The sequence below is a fragment of the Sturnira hondurensis genome, unplaced genomic scaffold, assembly GCF_014824575.4.
Source record: "Sturnira hondurensis isolate 20B ecotype Veracruz unplaced genomic scaffold, ASM1482457v3 Scaffold0019234, whole genome shotgun sequence".
Lineage (NCBI taxonomy): Eukaryota > Metazoa > Chordata > Mammalia > Chiroptera > Phyllostomidae > Sturnira > Sturnira hondurensis.
In genome coordinates this window covers 529,888-553,191 of record NW_028091865.1, presented here as the reverse complement: position 1 = coordinate 553,191, position 23,304 = coordinate 529,888, and the positions used below count along the sequence as shown (strand labels likewise).

Here is a 23,304-nt window from a genome sequence, read left to right as displayed (position 1 = left end):
GCGGCTCCAGCTCTGGCCTCCGCAGCCGCACGGTCCTCCCGGGCCTGGGGCGAGAAGGCCTCCCGGCTGGGATATTTGCCACCCCCAGCCTCTCCCTAAGCCGCTCCACCGCCGCCTCTCCCCTTCCTTCCGGGCCCCGACGTGACCTTGACAAGGTCACGGCGGCCTGTCAAGCCCCAGGTACTCAGCGCGCGTAGGCGGGGCCCGGCTCTCGACCTGCCCCGGGGCGCGGCGGGCGGAGGGCGGTGCGGCCAATGGGTGCGGTGCACGAGGACGCGGGGAGGGCGCGTTGCGGCTCTGGGCCACCCGCGGGGCCGCCGCCGCCTGGGAGGGGCGGGGCAGCGGCACGCGACGCAGCCAATAGGATGGGCGCGCGGGGGCGCTGGGCGGGGCGTCGGCGGCTTAGCGGCTGCGCCCTGGCCTCTTCGTCCTTTCGGTCCCGGCGGCCGCAGCAACGCTGAGCCAGCGGCGCCTACCCTCCGGCTTTACGCGCCTCCACTTTGTTCTGCGCTCTCTGCGCCGCCCGCTGCGCCACCATGACGGAACAGGCTATCTCCTTCGCCAAGGACTTCCTGGCCGGAGGCATCGCCGCCGCCATCTCCAAGACGGCCGTGGCCCCGATCGAGCGGGTCAAGCTGCTGCTGCAGGTGGGTCGGTGTGCGCATGCGCGGACTCGGCGAGCCCGGGATCGGGGCCGGGGGTGAGGGGGTGGCGCAGCAGACCCACCCGGTCTCGTCCACCAGAGCCGGCGGGCGGGAGGGCGCCGGAAGTGCGAGGCTGCCCTGCTTTGTCCGGGCCGCAGACTTCCGGGGGCGCCTCACGTGAGTGGTGCGCCTGCGCAGAGGAGGGGCTGTGGCGCGCACGCGTTTTCTGGGCCGGGCGGGTGACCAGTTCGCGGGGCGACTGCGTGGACGGTACCCCGTGGGTGGCTAGGCGGCGGGGCCCAGCCAGTGCCTTTTGTCGGACTTGCATTCTTCCCACACTTTGATCGTCGCCTGTGCAGCTTTCAATGGCAGTCAAGGGCGGTGTGCTGTGAAACTGTTGCAAGTGTGACGCGTTAGTTGCCACTTTGTTGATCGAAGGTCCCTGGCAACGTTGTTGCAGCGGCGACGGCCAAGGTGTGAACTGTTAGGAGAGCCGAGGGGCCTGTGCACGTTCTTAGTTGACTAAGAACGCCCTCCGCTGGGTTATTTCTCGTCGTTGGGGGAAGGCCCTCCCGTGAGCCCTCTGCATCCACCCTGCAGGTGCAACATGCCAGCAAGCAGATCGCGGCCGACAAGCAGTACAAGGGCATCATGGACTGCATCGTGCGCATCCCCAAGGAGCAGGGCATGTTGTCCTTCTGGCGGGGCAACCTGGCCAACGTCATCCGCTACTTCCCCACCCAAGCCCTCAACTTCGCCTTCAAGGATAAGTACAAGCAGATCTTCCTGGGAGGCGTGGACAAGCACACGCAGTTTTGGAGGTATTTCGCCGGCAATCTGGCTTCGGGTGGTGCCGCCGGAGCCACGTCTCTCTGCTTCGTGTACCCCCTGGATTTCGCCAGAACCCGCCTCGCGGCCGACGTGGGGAAAACGGGCACCGAGCGAGAGTTCAAAGGCCTTGGTGACTGCCTGGTGAAGATCAGCAAGTCGGATGGCATCCGGGGCCTGTATCAGGGCTTCAACGTCTCGGTCCAGGGCATTATCATCTACCGGGCCGCCTACTTTGGCATCTACGACACGGCCAAAGGTGGGTGTGTGCTGGGCTGGGTGGCTGTGACGAGGGCACTCGGCGGTGGCAGGTTGTGGTTTGAGTCCCGGAGGCTGGGGTCTGAGACCCAGGGATGGGCAGGGCCGACGTCCCCCCGTGTCCTCACATGGTCGTCCCTCTGTCCGTCTGTCTGTCTGTGTCCCCATCTTCTCTTACAAGGACCCTAGTCAGACTAGGTTGTGGTCAGCTTACTGACCTCATTTCACCTTCACCCTAACCCAGTAACACCATGTTACAAATACAGTCGCGGCATGGGGTCCTGGGGTCTGGAAGTCCGCAGTGGATTTTGGAAGGACACGATTCAGTCCCCGAAAGTAAGCTGCCCGGAAGGTGCGGGCGCGGCCCGCTGGCAGTCGCGTAAGGAAACGGCCTCCGATGGGTGGCTCGTTTTCTACCTGGCCTGGAGCTGTGCTCTGGGACTGTCCCCTGTGCCTTGCGGGTGGCGTCCCCCACCCCAGGTCCCATCGTTGAGCTTGTCCTGACCTCTCCAGCATCACCTGGTCCTGAGAGCCGCACTGGGGTCGGGGGAGAGGTGGGGGGAGATGGGTGCCCGCAGCTCCGGTCTCGGGCGGCCGCGAGGGGAGCTGGGGCCTGACTGGGGTGTGGCCCTGCAGGCATGCTCCCCGACCCCAAGAACACGCACATCGTGGTGAGCTGGATGATCGCCCAGAGTGTGACGGCCGTGGCGGGGGTGGTCTCCTACCCTTTCGACACCGTCCGGAGGCGGATGATGATGCAGTCCGGCCGCAAAGGAGGTACCGTGTCGCGGTGGGGGCGGGGCGGGGCTGCCCACAGCGGCCAGGGTGGGTGCGGGCCGTAGGAGGCCTGGAGGCATAAGCTATGTACGTGGCCCTTCCCAGAGGGGCTTTGGTGGGGAGGCCTGGTGAGGGACGGGGCCCTCCTCCGGGAGGTCCTCCAGCGGCACCATCCCTGAGCCCGCCCTGCCCTGCCCTCAATCTCCTGCTGGAGGCAGCCACACATCCTGTTGGGGGCGGAGGCTGGACCTGCAGGCTTCTGCTTAGTGGCACCCCCCAAAAGCAGGGCTGGGGGGGCACTCGGGGTCCTAGGCGTTTCTTCTGTGGTCAGACCCACCCCTGCCCACAGGGTGGCGTCCGGGGTTCGGAGTCTGACACTCTGTTTTCCTTGTGCCTCTTTTCCTGACGACCCCGCTGCCTGCCCTCGCCCCCCGTGCGCCTGCAGCCGACATCATGTACAAGGGCACGGTGGACTGCTGGCGGAAGATCCTGAAGGACGAGGGCGGCAAGGCCTTCTTCAAGGGCGCCTGGTCCAACGTGCTGAGGGGCATGGGCGGCGCCTTTGTGCTCGTCCTGTATGACGAGCTGAAGAAGGTCATCTAGGGCGTCCCTCGTGGGCACCCGGGGACCAGGAGCCGCACGCAGCCCTTCCCTGTTAACGGACTGTTGACCTGCAGAACATCCACCGTCCCCGCCCCGCCGGGGCACGCGCAGCGCCCGGGCAGGGCTCGGGGCCGCTCCCTGATTCCATGCATTGACGGGGTGGGGGAGGGGACCCCGGCGTTCTGGGCCCGTGAGCGGGGCTCCGCACCGCGCAGGCCGGGCGCCGCGTGCTCCCGGGACCCGGGCTGGGCTTCGTTTTATTTAAAGGAAATCATGTCGCCCATCTGTACCTAAGCACTCTTCGTTTTTTGCACAGCCGAGCATCTGCGATGACGTTCTATGGTGGGCATTGCTGCAAAGAATTAAAACCAGACACAGAACTAGCGTGGGTGCTTTCCTTCCGGGCCAGGGGTCAGGTCCGGCAGGGGCTGCGTGCCTTCCCCACTCCGGGGCTGCCCTTGGGTGGTGAGGAGAAACAAGTGGAGGTGGGAGGTGCCGGTGCTCAGGAAATCCCTGCGGAAACAGGCCTTACTTGCCTCAGGTTCCCTCCCCTGAGCCCCACATGCCTCCCCTCCTGTGGGTTCCTACCCAGGAACCCTGCCTGGCACCCCTCTTCTTGCCACGCCCACACCTGCCCTGGACTGGCCCAAGGCCATGTTGCAGAGTGAGTGCAGGTGTACCAGCGCCAGGCGGTCGTGACCTTGTCCGGCGAGGCCGCCTGCTGGGCCCGAGACCTTGGCAGGTGCCAGCGCCAAGGTCAGATGGCTCCTGCAGGCCAAAGGGACCAGACCCTTGGTCTGGTCAGCAGAAGAACTGGCTTCCGACCCACCCAGGCCTTGTCTTGGTGCTGCACACATGAGGGCTCGGTCGGTCCCTGCCTTCTGTCCGTCCTGTCTGCCTCTGTGGCAGTGGCTGGATTCTGGATGGGAGCTCTCTCAGGCCCGCCTCCCTTCGTTCCCACCCGGTGGGCCCCAGACCAGTCCGTGAGTCAGGGCCTGTGTGATGACCCGTTCCTGAGTCAAGATCAGGTCTGCCCTTGGCGTCCGGGGGTGCTCTGTGAGTGCCGTGTTCCGATACTTCGCAGGGGCGCTTTCTGGAAGCCAGCACTGTGGGCCTCTGCCCCCCCCCCCCCCCCCCCCCCCCNAGGGGCTCCCCCCCCCCCCCCCCCCCCCCCGAGCACTTGAAAGGTGAGGCACGTGAGGAAACAAGGGAAAGACCGCAGTCCCTCCCTGAGCACCCGTGCTGGGCACCTGACCAGGGGGCCCCGTCTCAGAGCCGGGTTCCGGTGGGCAGGTGTGGGGGTGCCCCTGCGCTTCGTCCTGTTTTGGTAGTTTGCAGGGGGGTGTCCAGTGTCTCCAGGGAGGGCTCAATCCGCAGTGGGGTTTGCTCAGGGTCCCCTGCCGTCCAGATGCCACCCTTGGGACCTCACACCAGGTGTGTGAGCTCCTTTATTACGTGAGCCAAGGTGATGCCACCAGAAAGCAGATAACAGAGGAGACCCCAAATGCACATGGTGCCCCTCGACTCGGGAAGGAGCGAGGGGCGACCAGGACCTCTGGGGGCAAGAAGCTTTCTGGCAGCCTTGGGGTGAGGGGCTGGGCCAGTGAGCGGAAAAAGCACTTTATTCAGGCTTTTTCCTCCCCGCCCATGACAAATGTGTGCTACCCACAGGCCACCAGGCCGAGAGCCGGTCCAGCCTCACGTGCCCTCCACAAGCTGCACCTCGGCCACTGGACAGTCCTCCGGGGTGGGGGTGCCGGGCTGCCAGGCTATCTGCGGGGAGAGGCAGGACCGCGTGGGTCACACGGCCCCCGGGCAGTTAGCAAGTGCACCCTGGGCAGCAGCAGGGGCCCACCCATCCGGACCAGGTGTGGGGCTGCCCGCCCTGCCCACCTGGAGGAACCCCTGTGGGGACCGCCCCTCCCAGGCGCCACCCGCCAGGTGCACAGACAAGCCTCCTGCTCCCGCCTGGGGGCTGTGGCCACCTGGTCCCCAGACCCGCCCGCGAAGCCAGGATGTACCATGTTCTCATGCACACAGTTGTCCGCAGTGGGGACCTTCATGTGAGGGATGGGAGGAAAGAGCTTCTGCAGCACCGAGTACCTGTGAGCGAAAAAGTCCCCTGAGCCGCAGCCAGCACCCAGGGCCCCACTGGTGCCTGTCCCCGTGGGAGGGGAGTCCAGCCTGGTGGAGCGCCCTCAGTCGCAGCTGGGACCTGTATCTTCCCAAAGGCCAGCCACCAGGGGGCCTCTCACCGCGGCAACCTCCCCTTCAACAGCTTCTGGAGGAAGCTGGGGCCTTGGCCGGCCTGCTCCTCAAACGCAGCCTCTCCTCAGGCTGGGGCAGGGGGTGAAACCGAGAGGGACCCCTGAGGCCAGGCAGGCTATGCAGGGGTCCCCCATTCGGCAGAGCACTCCGCGCTCCGAAGGGACCCCAAGCCCGGGAGCCGCGGGCAGATGGCCCGCAGTAACGCTGCCACTGGCCTGCCTGCCTGCAGGGTGGGGGACCGGACCCAGGAACAGGTCTGAAGGGCGTTGCGGGTTGGGGAGCTGCAGCCCGCGTCCCCCCGGACATGGGTAAAGGGTCCGGGGAGGGAAGGGACCTCAAGGACGCTGCACTGGGTACCAGCTCGACGCTGCACTGGGTACCAGCTCCCCGCGGCCGGCTGGAATCAGACGGCCGAAACCAGGCTCACGTCTCAGAAAGACTGGTAGGGGCGCTCACGCGCTGGGGGCGGGGAGTGGACACGGAGAGGAGGGAGCGCTCTGAGCGTCGAGTTCCAGAAAAACGCGCGCGCGACTCACTTTTTGCACAGAAGAATCGCGGCCCCCACCGCCAGCAGTGCGGTCAGCGCGATCAGCCAGACGTACAGGCGGGCTTCGTCCTCGGGGTCACACACTGGGGAGCAGACGGGGGGGGGGGGGGTGCTTCGGGAAGGCGCCGGCAGTTCCCCGGGGCCCCCGAGGGGTGGCCAGTGCACGCAGCACGCCAAGTTGGGACAACGGCACTTGTGCGCCAGGATCCACGGGGACCCCTCCAAGCCTGCGCGACCCTCCCCTGCAGACGGGTGCCCCCACCACCGAGCAACACTTGGGACTACGACCATCGCGCCCTACTCTGGCCACTGCAGGGATGCCCTGCAGCGCGAGGGTGTTTCTCAAAGACATGGTGTGTCATTCTGATACCTCAGCCAGCCCCTGGGAGGAGCCAGCGAGGCCCAGCGGGGCAGGAACACACGCCGCGGTGGCCTTGGCACTGCCGCCGAACTGCCAGCTTTGTCCCTCCCTCCTGCCTGCTCTCCCCGTCCCCGCCCCCCCCCCAGCTCTTGTATTTGATACTGTGCCCACCATGAACTTCTCACATCCATTTGGACTTTTTAAAAGACAGTTCCGCTGTAAAAGATTTATGTTGAGATTTTTGAGATTTTTGGAGACAGCAAGCTGGTTGCCCCCAAGCGGGACCGGCAGCACAGCTTGGGCAGACGAGGAGGGAGAGCCCAGCAGCCAGGGACAGGGGGACCTGGGGGTCGGGGAGACTGAGTCTGGCAGGGGGACGCAGCTCAGCAGGGGGGGGGAGCAAGGGCCAGAGCACGGCTGGGGGCCAGCAGAAGGGGGTGATGCAGACCAAGTTGGTGAGGCTGCCCAGAGCCAGAAGACCTCCAGGGACACCCCTAGCCCCCCCAGCCCACGAGCCACGCCAGTTACAAGTAACCCAGGGATGGCTTGGACGGCCTGGAGCCGGGACGCTGCAGGGAGGCCTGGGACAGATCCACACACAGCCTGCAGGAGGACCTGGCTCTGCCCACACCCTGATCTGGGACCTTCAGCCCCCGGAACTGGCAGAGGACACACGCTTGGGATCTGAGCCACCCGGTGCGTGACAGTCCGTCCCTGCAGCCCTAGGGAACCGGGTCGGGGCTCGTGGTAGTGGATTTTCTCACTTGGCTGGGCCACAGGATGACATCTTTGGTCAAACAGTGGCCCAGGTGTCACCGGGAAGGTGGTTTTTTCGCTTTTCAAATCCTCACCCGAGGGAGGGAGAGACAGAGAAACGCTGATGGGAGAGAGACGGTGGTGGTGGGTTCCGGGGTGCCCCGATTGGGCTTGAATGTGTAACCTGGGTGTGCGCCTTGACCAGGACTTGAACCCACAACCTTTTGGTGTACGGAACAACACTCCAACGCACAGAGCCATGAGGCCGGGGCGGGCTGGGGAGGGTAGTTTTGAAAGGTGAGATGACTATGGGCATCGGTAAATGTGGAGTGGAGCAGATTGCCCTCCCCGCTGGGGGTGGGCCTGGTCTCATCAGGCGCCGGCCTGAAGACAAACCTTTCCTGCCGTGCCACCTGCCAAATGGGACAATCCCGGGGCGCAGGAAGTGGGTGTGGTTCTAGAACAGGTCAGGGAGATGTGCCTCTCCCTGGGGGCATCCGTGTCATCCGGCAGTGCCACTGTCCCCAGTGACTTTGGGTAGCAAACAAAGACCCTGTTGCTAGGAACAGCTGTTATACCACAGCTCTGGTGGCTCTTTGCGGGACTGTCTCCACCCACCCTCTGCCTTCCCATGGGGTGGTCACCTGTTGTCCTGAGGGCCCCTCCTGTTTGGGGACACAGAGCCGGTGGGCTGACACCCACTGGCTTTGGTAGCAGACGTTCATTCCCAGGGGGTTTCATGGGCTCCCAGCTCCCTGGAGGAGGGCCGGCACCCGAAACCTTCACTGCTCACCCAGGAGGGAGGGAGAGAGGGCGCCTCACTCACCGAAGCGCTGGCGGGCGCTCCACTGGCCGCCCTGGGCTCGGATGGTGACGGTGAAGGTTCCAGGGTTGGGCAGGATCCAGGACTCTTGGGAGAGGTTCTGTCGATGGGAGGACAGTGAACAAGATGGGACCATTGTCACCCGTGGGGAGGGCGGGTGGTGGCCCTTCTAGAGGTGCTGAGGGCCCTCCCTAAATTGCTGTGCCTGGAAAGAGGACCACATTTGGGGACAGCCCGCGTGCCCACGTGACGAATCGAGAGGAGCCCGGCTGGCGTACAGGGACCCCGATCCCTACACAAAGCGGAAAGTGACACAGTCCCCGATGCAGGGTGACGTCACGTGGTTATGGGGTTGCTGTGACCATGGGGCAAGGGAGTCCCAGCAGCTGGGGCAGAAACGTGGGGCCGAGCACCCCCTGGGGCATGTGGAGGGAGCCCAGCCCTGGGACACCTGGATCTGGCGTCTGGCCTCCAGGATGTGGTGATGGTGGTCGTGTGGGGGGGGGGGTGGGGGGAAGGCAGTGATGAATTTTGTGGAACTTCCTACAGCTGCCCAGGACCCTCCATCAGGGGCGCAGAGAGAGCCCGGGCAGCCCCCATCGGGGCAGCAGGGACATGGCTGTGCTGGGGGGGGGACCCCGTGGAGCCCCCTTCCCGCCTTCGCCCAGGCTCTTGGTGTCCAAACCAAAATGTTCTTTATAGTCTGTGGGGGGGTAAGTAAATAAGGCCCGGCTACCGCCAGCCAGGCCAAGAACAGGGGGGCCATCGGAGGGGGGCGGGGTGGTGAGCCCTGCAGAGGGTTAGATGCTGCACCCCGCCCCCCCCACCGAGAAAGACACACCTGCTCAGACAGGCGAGTGGGACCTTATTCGGAAAGGGCACCATCAGGTTGGCCGCCCACAGCTCACGGTTTGGTGGCTCCCCCTCCCCGCCGTTCAGTGCCCGGCCTGGCCTGAGGAATTCAGGGGTGACTGTGGCCCGGTGTGGGCAGCACCAGGCGGCTCTGTCTCAGACACCTGGGTCCTCTTTCCTCCGTGGGGACATCGCCCTAAGGGTGCGCAACCCACAGGGGAGAGAGTCCTTTGCACAGGCAGCTACAGTTTGTGATGCCCCAGACAGGAGGGCTGGGGACCTGGGGACACGGGGACACTCACGTTCTGCATGATGGGAACACCCGAGTCCTGTAAGACACAAGTGAACGACCGTGAGTGTCCAGCCCGTCCCCGGCAGAGGGTCTGGCCTCATTTAGGTTTACGGAAACGCTGAGCACAAAGCGATCGCTCACGGACAACCGATCATAGCGTATGTAAACCAGTGCACAGACATCCCAAGTAGATGCCGGGGTGTAAAGTAACCAGTAATGGAGAATGCACAACAAATATCATAGCTGAGTCAATACAAAAGAAAAAAAACAATAAAGAGAGGCCTGGCTGGTGTGGCTCGGTGGACTGAGCACCAGCCTGTAAACCCAAGGTTCACCAGTTCGATTCCCAGTCAGGGCACATGCCTGGGTTGCGGGCCAGGTCCCCAGTAGGGGGCGCGTGAGAGGCAGCCACACATAGATCTTTCTCTCCTTCTTTCTCCCTCCCTCCCTCTCCCTCTGTCTAAAAATAAATAAATAAAATCTTTAAACAAAGAGTAAATACACACAGATAATTGAGTACGACACAATCAGTGGAGAATAAATACCAATGTGCCCTGTACGTGAAAATAACAAATGCAAGTGGATGACTGAGTATGAAATGGCCGCCGGTGGGGTACCAATAATATCGTACGTAAATCAGTACACAGACAGCCTCAAAACATGCTCGGGTGTGCGGGGACTTCCTGGTGTTTCCCAAACTCGATCCCCTTCACGGCACACATGTGAGGACCCTTCCGTCCTAGAACTTGCCTTTCCTGGTCATCTCTGCCTTGTGAAGGGCCAACAGAGATTCCTTTAGCTTGGGCAGAAGCTAAATCATTTTAGGGCTCCGTACTTGGGGTGTGTATGTGTGTGTGTGTGTGTGTGTGTGTTATGAGCCCTGACCTGAAGCCCCAGGGCGCACCCAGGACCTCCGGGACTTGCTGGGGTGAGCATTTGTTTACCTCTTCTATTTTAAGTTCGTATTCGAACGTTTTGGTGAAGTGGCTGGACATTTGCCATTGCAGGACAGCAAGAGATTTGTTGCAGTCCGCAGTCAGGTTGGGGGCGATGAACTCCTCTGGGGCAGGAAAGGAAGAAAACACGGATTCTGTGAAAACACCTCAAACTATTTCCCCGGGAGAGGCTTTGACCCAGGCATCCTGCAGATTTGGGGATGGGAAGAAAACTCCCTCGAAGGGGGAACATCGGAACAGACCGGGTCGCGGAACAGAGAAGTGTGTTGGGACCATGAAGTTCCATCCGCTCAGCCCGCCCTGCTCGGGGTCCACCGCTCCCCCTGCCTTTGTCCCCACCGTGGGGACCCCCGTGTGGGCTCCTGCCCGAGTCAGCGCTTCCCCCACAGCTGCTCCGACCCATCTCGGATGAATCGCCTCTCACGTGGAAAGACACTCTCACTGTCAGGCGAGCAGGCACGTCCCGGAGCCTCACTCACCGATCTGGGAAAGGGATGTGAAAATCTCGGAGCAGGGTACTCGGGAGTGTCTGCTGGTGCCCTGCACCACGAGACGGAACAAACGGTTTTGGTCTTCATCGTTGGGAAGCTGGGAGACGTTAGCGAACCGGCATTGGACGTGGGTCCCCGGCTCCTTTTCCATGTACTGTGGGCACGGCCACTTTCTGGTGGTGCTGCAGCACATTGGGAGTGGTGAGGAAGGACCCAGGGCCCCCCCGCCATGCCCAGGACACCCCAGCCGTTCCGCAGGGCGCACCTACCTGAGATCCTCTAAGTAGAAATCATACTGGACGTCCCGGGGGGCCTCCGCGCCCACCGCCCAGCTGCACGTCAAGAAGTGCAAGTCGTGGACCCGACACTGCAGGTGCTCGGCGGCCGCCCGAGGGTTCCCTTCTGGGCTCGCAAAGAAGATAAGCAAGCAAACAAAAGCAAGGAACAATGCCAAGTCCACTTAGAGTCATGTTATGAGGTTGAGATCCTGGGAAACCCCCAAGAGCTGGAAGGAATGATACAGAGACGTTCTGGGTAGGTTCCCCCGCAGTGACGCAGCCAAGCGACAAGACCATCTCTCAACCGGGGACCCCCCACGTGGCCCATTCTAGAATGTCCCCTTATTCCCGCCAGGGCCCACCCCTGCCCCCCGGCAGCCTCTTCTCCACGGCCACCGTTTTGCCCCTAGGAGAACATCGCTTTCGACGTCCAGCCAACACCGTGCCTCCTTGCACAACCAAAACGAAGGGCCACAAAGATTCAGAAACAAAGACACAACCAGACAGACGGAAGATTGAACGGTGTGGAAGTCCGACAACCGTTCCACCAGACCAGTAAGGGTCCACAGCCGGTGGCCGGCGGAGAGGGGGTGCAGGAAAAGAAGGTGGTGGCTGCCCGGCCTGGGAGCACAGGAGGCACAGGGCTGACCACGGTCACACAGATAAACTAGGTAAACACGGGCAGCGAGACAGACCGCGCAGCCCAGGGCCCCCGCGACGGGAAATAAAGCCTAAAAGCACCGATTGAAAAGGTGCCGGCTCCTGGGAAGTGGCAGAGGGGACTGAAGTGTGAGAGAGTGGGGAACAGGTGCCATTGATCCCTCTCTGACCCCGCCCCCACATACAGTGTCCCAGCCCGGCAACTGGGTTGCCCCGCCCTGGTGAACCCCTAAGGCTCCGCCCCTTATACGTAGCAGGTACATGGAGACAAAAGCATAAATGCCCCAAATGAAAGAACACATCAAAGCTCCAGAAAAAATACAACTAAGCCACGGAGAGATAGCCAGCCTATCAGATACACAGTTCCAAACACTGGTAATCAGGGGGCTCACAGAATTGGTTGAATTCGGTCGCAGGTTAGATGAAAAAATGAAGGCTATGCTAAGTGAAATAAAGGAAAATGTACAGGCAACCGATAGGGATGGGAAGAAAACTGGGACTCAAGTCAATGGAATGGACCAGAAGGCAGAAAGAAATAACCAAACAGAAAAGAAGGAAGAAACAATAATTCAGAAAAATGAAGAGAGGCTTAGGAACCTCCAGGACACCTTTAAACGTTCCAACATCTGAATGATAGGGGTACCAGAAGGGGGAAAGAAACAGCCACAAGTGGAAAACTTATTTGAACAAATACTAAAGGAGAACTTCCCCAGTCTGGCAAAGGAAATAGACTTCCAGAAAATCCAGAAAGCTCAGAGAGTCCCAAAGAAGGTGGACCCAAGAAGGAACACACCAAGGCACATCGTCATCCCATTAGCCAAGATTAACATGAAGGAAAGAATCCTAGAAGTAGCAAGAGATGAGGGGACAGTCACCTACAAAGGAGTGCCCATCAGACTGTCAGCAGATTTCTCAAAAGAGACCTTCCAGGCAAGAAGAAGGGGCTGGAAAGAAGTATTCCAAGTCATGAAATCCAAAGACCTACAGCCAAGATTGCTTTATCCAGCCAAGCTTTCATTTAGAATGGAAGGGCAGATAAAGTGCTTCTCAGATAAGGTCAAGTTCAAGGAGTTCCTCATCACCAAGCCCTTCTTATAGGAAATGCCAAAGGGACTTATCTAAGAAAAAGAAGATAAAAAATGGGAACAGTGAACAGACAGCCAACTCACAGTTATTAACAACCACACCTAAAACACCAGCAAACCAAGAGGACAGCTAGATCGGGAGCAGAACCATAGAAATGGAGATCACATGGAGGGTTAGCAACAGGGGAGTGGGAGGAGGAGAAGGGGGGGGAGAAGGTACAGAGAATAAGTAGCATAGATGGTGGGGAGAAAATAGGGGGAGGGCAAGAATAGTGTCGGAAATGTAGAAGCTAAAGAACTTATGACACATGGACATGAACTAAAGGGGGGGAATGTGGGTGGGAGGGGTGTGCAGGGTGGAGGGGAATGAAGGGGGGGAAATGGGACCACTGTAATGGCATAATCAATAAAATACATTAAAAAAAAAGAATGTCGCTTTCTTTTTTTTTTTCCCCCAGCCTCGATCCCTGGAGATCCACCCAAGGTCGAAGGGCTGATTTTGACATTCCGCGGAGCAAGTCCTGGTCGAAGGCAAAAGAGACCCGAAACAGAAGAGCCTGCACTCACCTTGCCTGGGATAGTCGATCCACGCGGAAAACGGCTTCCCGCTGGGCACGGTGGCGTGAACTGTGAAGTTCCATGCCTCACATTTGGGAAATACGTACAGTGAGCAATAACGATTGTTTTTTTCCTAAGACAGAAATAGGGATATATTGTTTAAAGAACATACTGAGTATGATACGGACGATATTTAGATTTCCTAAAAACACTTTATTTATTTCTAGAGAGCAAGGGAGGGAGGGAGAAAGAGAGGAAGAGAGGTATCCATGTGTGGTTGCCTCTTGCGCGCCCCCTACTGGGGACCTGGCCTGCAACCCAGGCAGGTGCCCTGACTGGGAATCGAACCAGCGACCCTTTGGTTCTCAGGCCGGGGCTCAATCCACTGAGCCACGCCAGCCGGGGTGACATTTAGATTTTTAATGAAGATGGTATAGCTCTTCCCAATTTGATCTACAGGCTCGACTTCATCCCAGTGGCATGCTGGGAAGATCAGTGGTACAGGTGGACCAGGGGAAACTCAACGGGAGAGAAAACACTTTGTGAGACCCACGCCACCACACATTTGTGCAAATCTGCAGTACACACGACACCAGCCGTGACCTTGGGTGGAAACCATGAGCTCTGGGCAGTCAATCAGTGTGAGTTCGTCCATCGGGCAGGAAAAAATCACAGAAAGATGTCCAACTTTCTGAGATCTTGCCGGCTCAGATCATAAACACACACATTCACTCTTGTTTCATCCAGCGATGCCTGCAACTGCCACCAATGTATCGAGAAGAGCGTTGAGGCTGGCAACGTGTGGGAGAGGCAGGCGTTTCCCCTCCTGCTTTCCCGGCGCAGAGGGCGCGCCCCTGGGGCTGCCCGTCAGCCCAAGCACTGTGCCCTTCACGCCCTGGGTTCCTGCCAAATAGGGACTCGGAGATCTCATCATCACGCCGAGAGCCGGGCTCCGGGGAAAGCGGACACACCTGCTGCGTGTCTGTCTCCTGCAAGCCGAGTCCTCTCGCCTGTGGGTCCCAGCGTGCAGGCAGCGGAGCGTTTTCTGTCCGTGAAGGACATCAGAAGAGTCTTCTGTGGCCCCTCGGCCCCGGAGGAGAGAAGCCCCAACGATGCCGATACCAGCATCCTTCCCTAGTCGCTCCGCTAGAAGCTCCCAGACCTCACCCCTACCCATCCGCTCTCCTCCCAGCCATTAATTAGATTTTTAGTCCCCGACTCTTCCATGTGAGCAGACCACCAGAGGCTGACAGAAGTCTGGTAAAACCCCATAACAACAGGATAGGAACTAGAACAAATAAAGGAGAACGAAGCACGGCCTACGAGAAGGGGCTTAGAGAGGGTTAGGGAGAAGAGAGCTTAACAGTACATGAACAGCGATAATCTGAGGGCACCGAGAGAAGGAACCCCATGACGAAACACGCCTAGGACCCTGGCGCGGAGCCCGCCTCTCTGCGGCCAGAGGCGGGCCCGGCCGTCACCGAAACAGTCGGGAAGGTGCAGCGTGGCCCATCGGGGGAGGCCGGTTTACCGAATCTCGAACAGCCCCATTCACATAACACTGGATTCTGGAGACGTTCCCACTGAGGTCCCAGGTCAGCCTCTTATTTCCTGGGTCCAGCCGTAAGTTCGTGATGGGCGGGCTGAGATCTGCAAGGAGGGCAAGTGCCGGGAGATGAGATACGGGTCCTGAAGCTGGCACCTCCGGGGGTGGGGTGGGGTGGGGGCAACTTTGTTCTTGCTCTGAAGCAGCTGAAGATGCCTCGGGAAGCGGCGTTCTGCACAGGGGAGGGATTGCCGAAGCTGAGAGCAGTCATAAGCAATAGTGTCTTACTCCACTCATGAGCTGACCCCTCCCACCCCCCTTAATGGGGGGAACATGCAGGGTGGAAGATCACTTCTGCCATCCTGGTGCACAAAGAAAGAACTGCCCCCCCCAAAAAAAGCCCCTCAGAATTACCTTCTGGGGGGCGGGTCCCTTATACGACAGGCTCCCCCCACTAGGTGAGTGTTCTCCGAACCCACCTGTGTTGGTGTGCCAGCTGGCGTTGTTGTGAGAGGCTGCATTCAGCTTCCCTGAATTTTTTTTTTTTTTTGGCACACTGTTTCTAGGCGCTTCCCCATTTCACGATGGGTGATTGACACCTGCCCACACCGCGCTGAGTGTTCAGCAGCGTTTAACCCAAACTGGCGTGACGCCCGTGCCCCAGCCTCCCTCTCCACCCGATCTCACCCCGAGGAACTTTTTGTTTCATGTTCCCCGGGTGGAAAAAATCCCCCAAGGGAAGCGGTTTGCCGATGCGGGAGAAGTGAAAGTAAAAATGGCAGGAGCCCTGAAAAGGCATCAAAATCGACCCATTCAAACGCCGTTTCGCAGCCTGAAACAAATGTCTCGATAGGTGTGTTGCGCCCAACAGAGAGTCCTCCGAAGGGACTGAATGCGCAACGTTTTGTAAATACATTCTGTTTTTTGGGGCGGGGGGGGGACCCTCCTGTCGATGAAATGGGCCTTTCATAACCAGGTCTCTCCTAGGATGTTATTTGCACTGAGAACCGACAATAAATTCCAGTGTAGACATTTAGCTCAAGCTCTCTCACACAGAGTATTGTCTCGGGATGCTTTGCAATGGAATAGATATGTTTTTGCTCTACACCCTAAGATACGGGGCATGATCATTACTCAGCAATATCCACGTTGCTGTAGAATTCTCAAACTGAGCAACGCATCATATCGGTGGGACCCGGCTCAGAGTACCATAACTACAGCTTCAATTAAAGCCGTAGAAGCACATTTTGCAATCATAGGAAACCTGAACTACCTGTTGGTGCATTAAAAACGATCCAACTCATGCCCAGCATATTTTCTCACTATAATAGGATCGAATTCAAGATCAACTTTAAAAATCGGGAGAACCCCTAATATTGGCCAAGAAAACAACACACTTCTGAAACACCACATGGGTCATCCAAAAAACAAAAATCTCAAGGAAATTGAGAACACGTTTTGAACGGAATGAAAATAAAATCAAACAATGTGGTAGGCAGCTACTGCAGGACTTGGAAGGAAATTTGTAATTTACAATGTCTATGTTAGACAAGAAAGGCTTAATTAAATTCAATGACCTGAGCAGTGCAAGAAAGAAGAGCAGGCTAAAGTGAAAAAATAATTTTTTTATTTAAAATTTTCATTATTTAGGAAAACCAAATTCCTAAAATAATATAGGTAGGATGAAAGTCAATTGAAAGGGGATTGGGAGATGGGCACAGATAGTCAAAAAAAAAAAACAACCAAAAACCCCCAAACCCAAAAGCTGGGTGTGTGTCATGATTCATGTCATTGATAACCATTGGCTTGGAAGAATCCAGAAAGAAAAAATAGAGGCAGAAAACGACCAAACGTATGAATGGAAGTGGGAAACTGATACCTGTTTCTCAGGTGGGTACCAGACTTTACGGGGGGATGATTTTGTAAGTTATATAATCCCTATGATGTAAGCCTGAAACTAATATACTGATACATGTCCACTGCGATTGAAAAATCAAAGAAATTTCACCCTGGCTGGTGTGGCTCAGTGGACTGAGCGTTGGCCTGAGAACCAAAGGGTCACCAGTTCACGTCCCAGTCAGGGCACATGCCGGGGTTGGAGGCCAGGTCCCCAGTAGGGGGCGCATGAGAGGCAACCACACGTGGAGGTTTCTCTTCTTCTTTTTCTCTCTCACTTCCCATTTCTCTTAATATAAGCAAGCACAATCTTTAAAAAGAAAAGAAACATAAAAGACATTTGAACACACTCACATCGATACAGTCAATAATATATAACACAGACAAACTCCACGAAAGACAGAAATGAACACTGATGTAAGAAAGAGAAACCCTGACCAGCTGGGTACCTTATTCATCCCATAATGCAGCTGCCACAAATGTATCGAGCAGAAAAGAATAGAGTTTCTAATAAAAATCTTCCCATACGGAAGCCGTGTGGGCAGACACCTTCTGTGTATCGGGGAAGAAACTACATCCACGTGCCCCAACTTTCGAAAGAGAGAGGGGCCGGGGACGATTTCCCGACGGATTTGAGGAAGCCAGCGTGACGCCGAGGCCGAATCCGAGACGTTCGAGTTAAAGTAGAGGCCAATGTTCCCTAGAAACACAGACACCGCACTCCTTCCCAAGATAATTCCAAAGAGAATCTAGCAACATAGGAAACTGATAATACCTCCAGACCCCAGAGAGCTAGTTACTCCAGGTATGTCAGGGTGTTTTAACCATCAATATTATGTGTCTAATCAAAAAAAAAACAAAAACACCCAGATTATCTTCTCAAGAGAAGCAGAAAAAAAAATAAAGACACCCATTTGGGATTTATAAAGATATTTCACACCCATGGGGCTTAAAAACTCATCCAGTTAGTGGTGTGGCTCAGTGGGTTGAGCGCGGGCCTGCGAACCAAAGGATCGCGGTTCGATTCCCAGTCACGGCACATGCCTGGGTTGTTGCAGGCCATTTCCCAGCAGGGGGCGCACCAGAGGCAACCGTCCATTGATCCTTCCCTCTCTCCTTCCCTTCCCCTCTAAAGACAAATAAATAAAATCTTTTTAAAAACCTCAGCCAACCAGGAAACAAGCACAAAATAATCATTAATACCTATTCGGGACTAAAAAAAAAAAATCACACCATTTGGACTTAAAAACTCAGCAAACTGGAAATGAAAGGCAGTGTTCTTACCCTGATTTTTCAAAAACAATATGGGAACACAGCAGCTAATTCACACTCAGCAGTGAATGACTAACCACACGGCCTTCCAGTGATGGAGGCTGGGCATCTGGTTGCGACTCTTCTATTGCCTTGTGTCCTGTGTCCCCAGCCCCTCAGGTGCCCCCGAACGAGGTGGGTGCTTTAGGGTCTTTAGCAGGGAATTGTTACAGTGCTGGAGCCTGTTGCCTCCAACCTTCAGGCTTCCGTCAATGTGTCCTAGAAAGAGACTCACTTCCTCTTTGTGGTCGGCGACGCTGGAACGCCCACGGCCCTGCAGAGACTGCAAACGCGGCCGGACCCCGTGGGGGGCCCCAGAGAGGGGCCCCCAGAAAGCCAGGATGTGGGGAGGGGTGTCTCAGAACCGTAGGAGGCCCCCTCCCTGCCAGACAGGCCCCCGCTTCCGTACACCTGTCAGGTCCCTGGCTTCAGCCCCGCGACAATGTGCTGGCCAGTGCGATAAGGCAGAAGCAATGTGAGGCACTTGTGACTCTGACCCCAAAAGTCCTCGGTGGAACCCACACACTCCCGCACGCATGTGAGGGGACCCAGGAAGCATTCTGGGTCACCAAATGGTTCCTGCAACCCGGGAACGCGATTTTGTATGGACACGGGGTCTTGGCAGGTGGAGCGAGTGAAGGATCTGAGAGGAGGTCGTCCTGCGTCCGGGGCCCTGCATGCAATGACAGTGTCCTTAGAAGTGACAGAAGAGGAGACACAGACCCGGAGGAGAAGCCACGTGGAGACGGAGGCAGAGAGGGGAGGGACGCGGCCACCAGCTCGGGGACGCCTGGACCTCAGACGCCTGGTCACCAGAACAAGGGGGGCAGGGGAGTGGAGGGTGGATAAATGTCTGTTGTTTGTGGTACTTGGTTGGAGCACTCGGTGGGGTCCTGTGGGACCCCACCACCTTCCGCGTCGGGACACAGCAGAAACAGGGGACCAGCCCCCAGCTCTCTGCGAGTGGCCTTCAGCCTCCGGAACTGTCGGAAACAACCGTGGCGGTGGAAAACTGCCTTCAGCCCCAGTGGACAAAGGAGGTGCCGTGAGCAGATGTCCCGGGCTCCCCACCCAGCACCCCACACCTGCCCCCACGCCCTTTGGGGGAAGGAGGGCCCTGCACAAGGGTTACGAAATCTGGTGGCCGGGACCGCAGCCCCTGCGGTCCTGGGTGATGCAAGCGCCCAGAGCTGCTGGGCACAGGCCTTGGAGGTTTAAAAGTATCTCCTTTGTTCCAACATGCCCCCGAGTGTCAAGGAGAGTAACACAAATGGAGCCCCTTTAAAATGGAGGTGCCGGCTCCGAGGAGCTGCCTCGCACAACTCGTGCCTCCACCCCGTGGGTGTTAAAACAGGACCAAGTCACCTCCGCTTGAGGTGTAAAGCCACCGGGTCCCACAGAGCTGTGTGCAAAGGGGACAGGGAAGCTGACGGGGTGACGACCGGACGGGTGGGCACAGGGCTCAGAATGAAACACACTGTGGAGAACCAGCGTCACGATGCCATGTCAGCTGCGCCCACAGCCACGTCTCCCTGCTCTGGGTGTCCCTGTCCCCTCCCCTTTCTCATAGGTGCCACCCTTTGTGTCTGCTCCTCATGGGGACCCTGTGTGGGCTCCTGCGTAAGTCAGAGCTTCCCCAGTAGGTGTTCTCCTGGATCCCAAATGCAGTTGTCACTCACTTGGAAAGGCCCTTGATTTCTGGGTGAAGGGAAGGAGAGCCGACACATTGCCACGATGCCCAGGACGTTGGAAGGGCTGCGAATCAGAAGCCTAGCACGAGCGGTATGCCCTTTGTCACTACGGGCACGCTGTGGCCTCCATCCTTGGCCACGGGGAGAACACCTTCAGCAGCCGGAGACGCTGTCGCCCCCACACGCGGTAGTTTTAGGGAGGGACGAGGACGATGCCAGGCGCGGAGGCTTAGGGCCAAAGCACGGGTGTTTTTGTAGTAAATAACCCGGAAAATGCTCTCAGTGGACTCTGAGAGCCACGGCCAAGCCCCAGCGCGCTGAGCTCCAGGCCCTGGCCTGCGGTTCGTGCGCGCTCGCTTTGCAGGGCGGTCCCACTGTGAGCACCAACAGTCTCCCTCAGAGCAGAACGGCGCTGCCGGCCAGCGCCCCGTGAGCGGTGCGCCTACCTCCGTCCGTGGGCAGCGCGCAGCAGACGGGCGTCAGCAGCAGGAGGAGCCGCAGCAAGGCCATGGGACGGGCGGACCCCCTCGGGGGGCGGAGGAGCTGCGAGAGAACAGAGACCGCGTGTGGGGGTGGCTTCGGGGACAGAGGAGGGCGGCGGGGTGGAGGGGGCCGTGGGACCTCCCCGGGAACCGCGTGCTTGCGGAGCAGGAAGCCGGGTGCGGGCGAAAGGCTCAGGGCGTGTGCTTGCACGTGGGCACGTGCACCTGTGGGCGTGTGCCTGTGTGTGCACCGCGGTGAGCACGTCTGTGTGCACGTGTCTCCATTCTCCACGCATGTGCCCGCGCGTGGGCGTGCGCAGGTGCGTCCATGGATGCGCCCACGTCTGCACGCGCGCACGCGCCGCAGGTTGTGCACGCCAGTGTCTTCCTGTGCCCACACGCTGTGTACGCATCCGTGTGCATGCCTGCATATCAGTGTGCATGCCGTGCGTGTGCGCACACGTCTGCGTGTGTGCCCTTTGTGCGTGCACGCCTGTGTGCACGTGCGTGTAGGTCAGTGTGCCTTTAAGGAGCGCCCGCCCTGGGCTCTCGGCGGCCCCTTGGCTCCCGCCCCCGCCCAGATCCCGGACAGCACAGGCCAGGAAAAGCCCCGGGAAGCGCCGCGGTGACCAACCCGCGGAAGGAAGTCTCATTAAAAGGGAGCAATCGCGGAAGGCCGAGCGGACTTCCGAAGGGGCCCAGTTACGGTCAGCGAGCCCTGCGCCTTCCCGAAGTCTCCGCCGGGACTTTGCTCTGGACCCTCGCCCGGTGGTCAGCCTCCTGGGCCCACGTGTGTCCGTGTCCCCTGAGGACCTCTCTCATTGCACGGACGACCACCCTGACCCAAGGCGGCCTCCTCTCACACGCTCCTGAGGCGCCCCCGCTGCCCACCCCCGACGCTGACCCATCTCTTGGAAACATCGCTAAGGCCCAAGGGGCGGATGCAAGACAGGGGGCTGCCTTGTTCGTGGGGGCGTCTGGGGACACGGGTCCAGCCGTCCCGCTTGCAGCACAGGGACCAGGAGGAGGCGAGCGAGGGATCCGCCCCCACGCTTAAATATGGGACATTTCAGGCCCTGGTGATCAAAGGCCGAAGCAGCCCGTCTCGGGACGAAAGGAAGGCCGGCGTTTGAAACGTGGACACGGCCTTGGGACGTGTCTCTCCTTCCTGGAGACAGGCCCGGTGGCTGCCGTTCGCTGGGCGTCCTGTGGGACCCGGTGCCTGCCTTCCCCTCGGATGGGCGGAGCCGCCCCGGGCGGAGAACCCATCCGCGTGAGCCCCCTCCCCTGCCCGCCCGCCTCTTCCCTCGCCCGCCGCCCTGGACCTGCTTCCAAGAACCACCCTCGCCGTGGTCCCCCAATTACGAGCCTGGAGCGGGCGCACGACGCTGCGGTTGGCGGAGAAGGGGCGAGATGAAAGGGTCGGGACTCAGCACCGCCGCCCCCCACCCCCGCGCCCCGCGCCCAACCTCCCGCCGACCCCCACCCCGTCTGCCTGGAGGGAGGGAACCTCAGCCCATCTCTCTGCCAGCTGCAGTGGGGAAGGCTGTGAGTATCCGGGGCTTGGCCGCGGGGCCGGCCCCCATGGACGGGTCTCTGCTCATTCACTGGTCAGTACCTGACCCGAAGGTCCCAGGCTGAGAGGTGGTCGCGACCCAGGGCTCTAAGGACCCACCTGCCCAGGGCGTTCGAGGCTGCAAAAGGCCCACCGGGGTGGGTGTGCGTGAGCCAGTGCGTATCTAGGGGCCTGCGACCCCGCCCCCCCCCCGGAACTCAGGAGCCCCCAGCACGGTGGGCTGGGGTGCAGCGGGGAGCATCCTATTGCCGCCCCCCTCCAGGACCCGCAGAGTGCGAATGTGGGGCGCGGATGCACCTCCCTGTGGCCTGCCCTAGTTCCCACGCTGCGGGGTGCTCCCCGGACACCCGTCAAAGCTCCGTGCCCACGCCGCGTCACCCCGGCCTAGGTCGTCGCCTTACCTGGGATGCACAGCCAAGGCCTGAGTGAGAGAGGCCCCCTCCCGGCTGGCGGCCTGCGGGCCCGGGGCTCCCACCCGCTTCAGGCCCCTCTCTTTGGCATCGTGTTGCTTCCTCTGCTACAGAAACTGAGGAGAAACCAAAGTGTGTGTTCCCCCCATCCAGCTTTTTATAGCCACCTGGGCGGGGCCACCGCCGGCCCCCAACCAGGCTGGCTGGCGGCCAGGGGGCATCTAGCCCGGGAAGCCTGTCTCTCTCTGTCTGTCTGTCTGTCTGTCTGTCTGTCTTTCTCTCTGAATCTGGGGTTCGGCAGAATGACAAGAGCAGTGTTTCCCCTGAAATGCGCCCTTTTTCAAAAGCGCCCTTCGCCTGTGCTTGTTTGTTATCGGTGGTTCCTCTTTGCTGCCACCCGAAGGCCGAGTCCCCGTCCACACGGACTTGAGCAGCTTTTCTGCCGGTGCTGATGCAGCCGGGCAGCTGTCCCACGGGGTCGCGCGTGCCCTCAGGTCGGGGGTCCGGGGGGAGGGTGGCCCGGGCGATGACTCCGCGTGCCTGGTCCGGCACTGCCCAAGCCGTTTCTTGGGTTGCGTCCAACGTCCGGCTTCCTTTCTGGTTGTTGTTCCTTCCCCTCAGGAAAGCCCCTGGTCCCGCGTCCCTCCCGGCCCTTCCCCCTGGCCCTCGCTCCACGTCGCCATCCCCCTCCGCCTTCCCGGGAAGCCCTCTCCCAAGACGCGGGCTCCTGGGTTGAATTGAGCCCCGCCCCCCAGTCCCCACTGACTTCTGCCTGGAACCTCAGGACGCGAATGAATCTGCAAACGGGGCTGCTGCCGCTATCCTGACATTGGGTGCGCGCCCCCTGGAACACGGTGGGTGTCCACGGGCCGCGGCCTGGGAAGAGAGAGACCGGCGGGAGGCCCTGCCTTGGAGCGTCCAGATGTGAGCTCGGGCCCTGGGACTGGGACACCTGGACGTCAGATGCTGGGCCTCCAGAACAGGGGATGGTGAGTCCCTGTGGGTTCGAACCCCCCCGGGGTGATGGGGGTTGGCTATGGCTGCCCCAGGACACCCCACGGATCTTGGGTCTTGGTGGCTGACCAGCCCCAGGTTGGGACAAAAACCGTTCTCCCCAGAAGGAAGGGTGGGACCAGGACCCCTGTCCCTGGCCCCACAGCAGAGGTGGGGGGGTCAAGCCCATCTTGGTGAGCATTCAGGCAATGAGCGTTCAGCCCATCCCATGAATCCAGGGGCCAAGCCCGAGGAGGGCGCGAGTCCCGTGTCCCCGCTGTGCCTGCCCGGGAGACCCAGGCAGGGGGCAGGCCGGCCCGGCCTCAGCGCCAGGGGGTGACAGTGCCCCTGGTGTGGACCTC

General features: G+C 59.7%; 2 protein-coding genes across 2 annotated transcripts; one reads left to right on the top strand and one right to left on the bottom strand.

Annotated features, from left to right (window-relative positions):
* Window positions 1–432: 432 nt before the first annotated feature.
* Window positions 433–3,493, top strand: SLC25A6 (solute carrier family 25 member 6). The gene is made up of 4 exons (XM_037027726.1): window positions 433–647; window positions 1,245–1,731; window positions 2,367–2,507; window positions 2,953–3,493. The coding sequence occupies exons 1-4, from the start codon at window positions 537–539 to the stop codon at window positions 3,108–3,110; spliced, it is 897 nt and encodes a 298-aa protein (XP_036883621.1). The 5' UTR covers window positions 433–536; the 3' UTR covers window positions 3,111–3,493.
* Window positions 3,494–4,730: 1,237 nt separating this feature from the next.
* IL3RA (interleukin 3 receptor subunit alpha) lies at window positions 4,731–22,189 on the bottom strand. The gene is made up of 12 exons (XM_037027725.1): window positions 21,941–22,189; window positions 19,928–20,024; window positions 14,569–14,687; window positions 13,047–13,170; window positions 10,726–10,858; window positions 10,445–10,638; window positions 9,954–10,069; window positions 9,020–9,046; window positions 7,869–7,965; window positions 5,915–6,008; window positions 5,132–5,213; window positions 4,731–4,883 (listed from the first exon to the last, which is right to left on the bottom strand). The coding sequence occupies exons 2-12, from the start codon at window positions 19,989–19,991 to the stop codon at window positions 4,809–4,811; spliced, it is 1,125 nt and encodes a 374-aa protein (XP_036883620.1). The 5' UTR covers window positions 19,992–20,024; window positions 21,941–22,189; the 3' UTR covers window positions 4,731–4,808.
* Window positions 22,190–23,304: the final 1,115 nt, after the last annotated feature.

Excerpts from the sequence above, each read along its gene's own strand:
- IL3RA (XM_037027725.1), bottom strand. The coding sequence starts at position 19,991 with ATGGCCTTGCTGCGGCTCCTCCTGCTGCTGACGCCCGTCTGCTGCGCG. Across the intron at positions 13,171-14,568 it reads ATGGGGCTGTTCGAGATTCG|GAAAAAAACAATCGTTATTG; the intron begins GTAAACCGGCCT and ends TTTCTGTCTTAG. Across the intron at positions 9,047-9,953 it reads ACGAACTTAAAATAGAAGAG|GACTCGGGTGTTCCCATCAT; the intron begins GTAAACAAATGC and ends TGTGTCTTACAG.
- SLC25A6 (XM_037027726.1), top strand. The coding sequence starts at position 537 with ATGACGGAACAGGCTATCTCCTTCGCCAAGGACTTCCTGGCCGGAGGC. Across the intron at positions 1,732-2,366 it reads CATCTACGACACGGCCAAAG|GCATGCTCCCCGACCCCAAG; the intron begins GTGGGTGTGTGC and ends GTGGCCCTGCAG. Across the intron at positions 2,508-2,952 it reads GCAGTCCGGCCGCAAAGGAG|CCGACATCATGTACAAGGGC; the intron begins GTACCGTGTCGC and ends GTGCGCCTGCAG.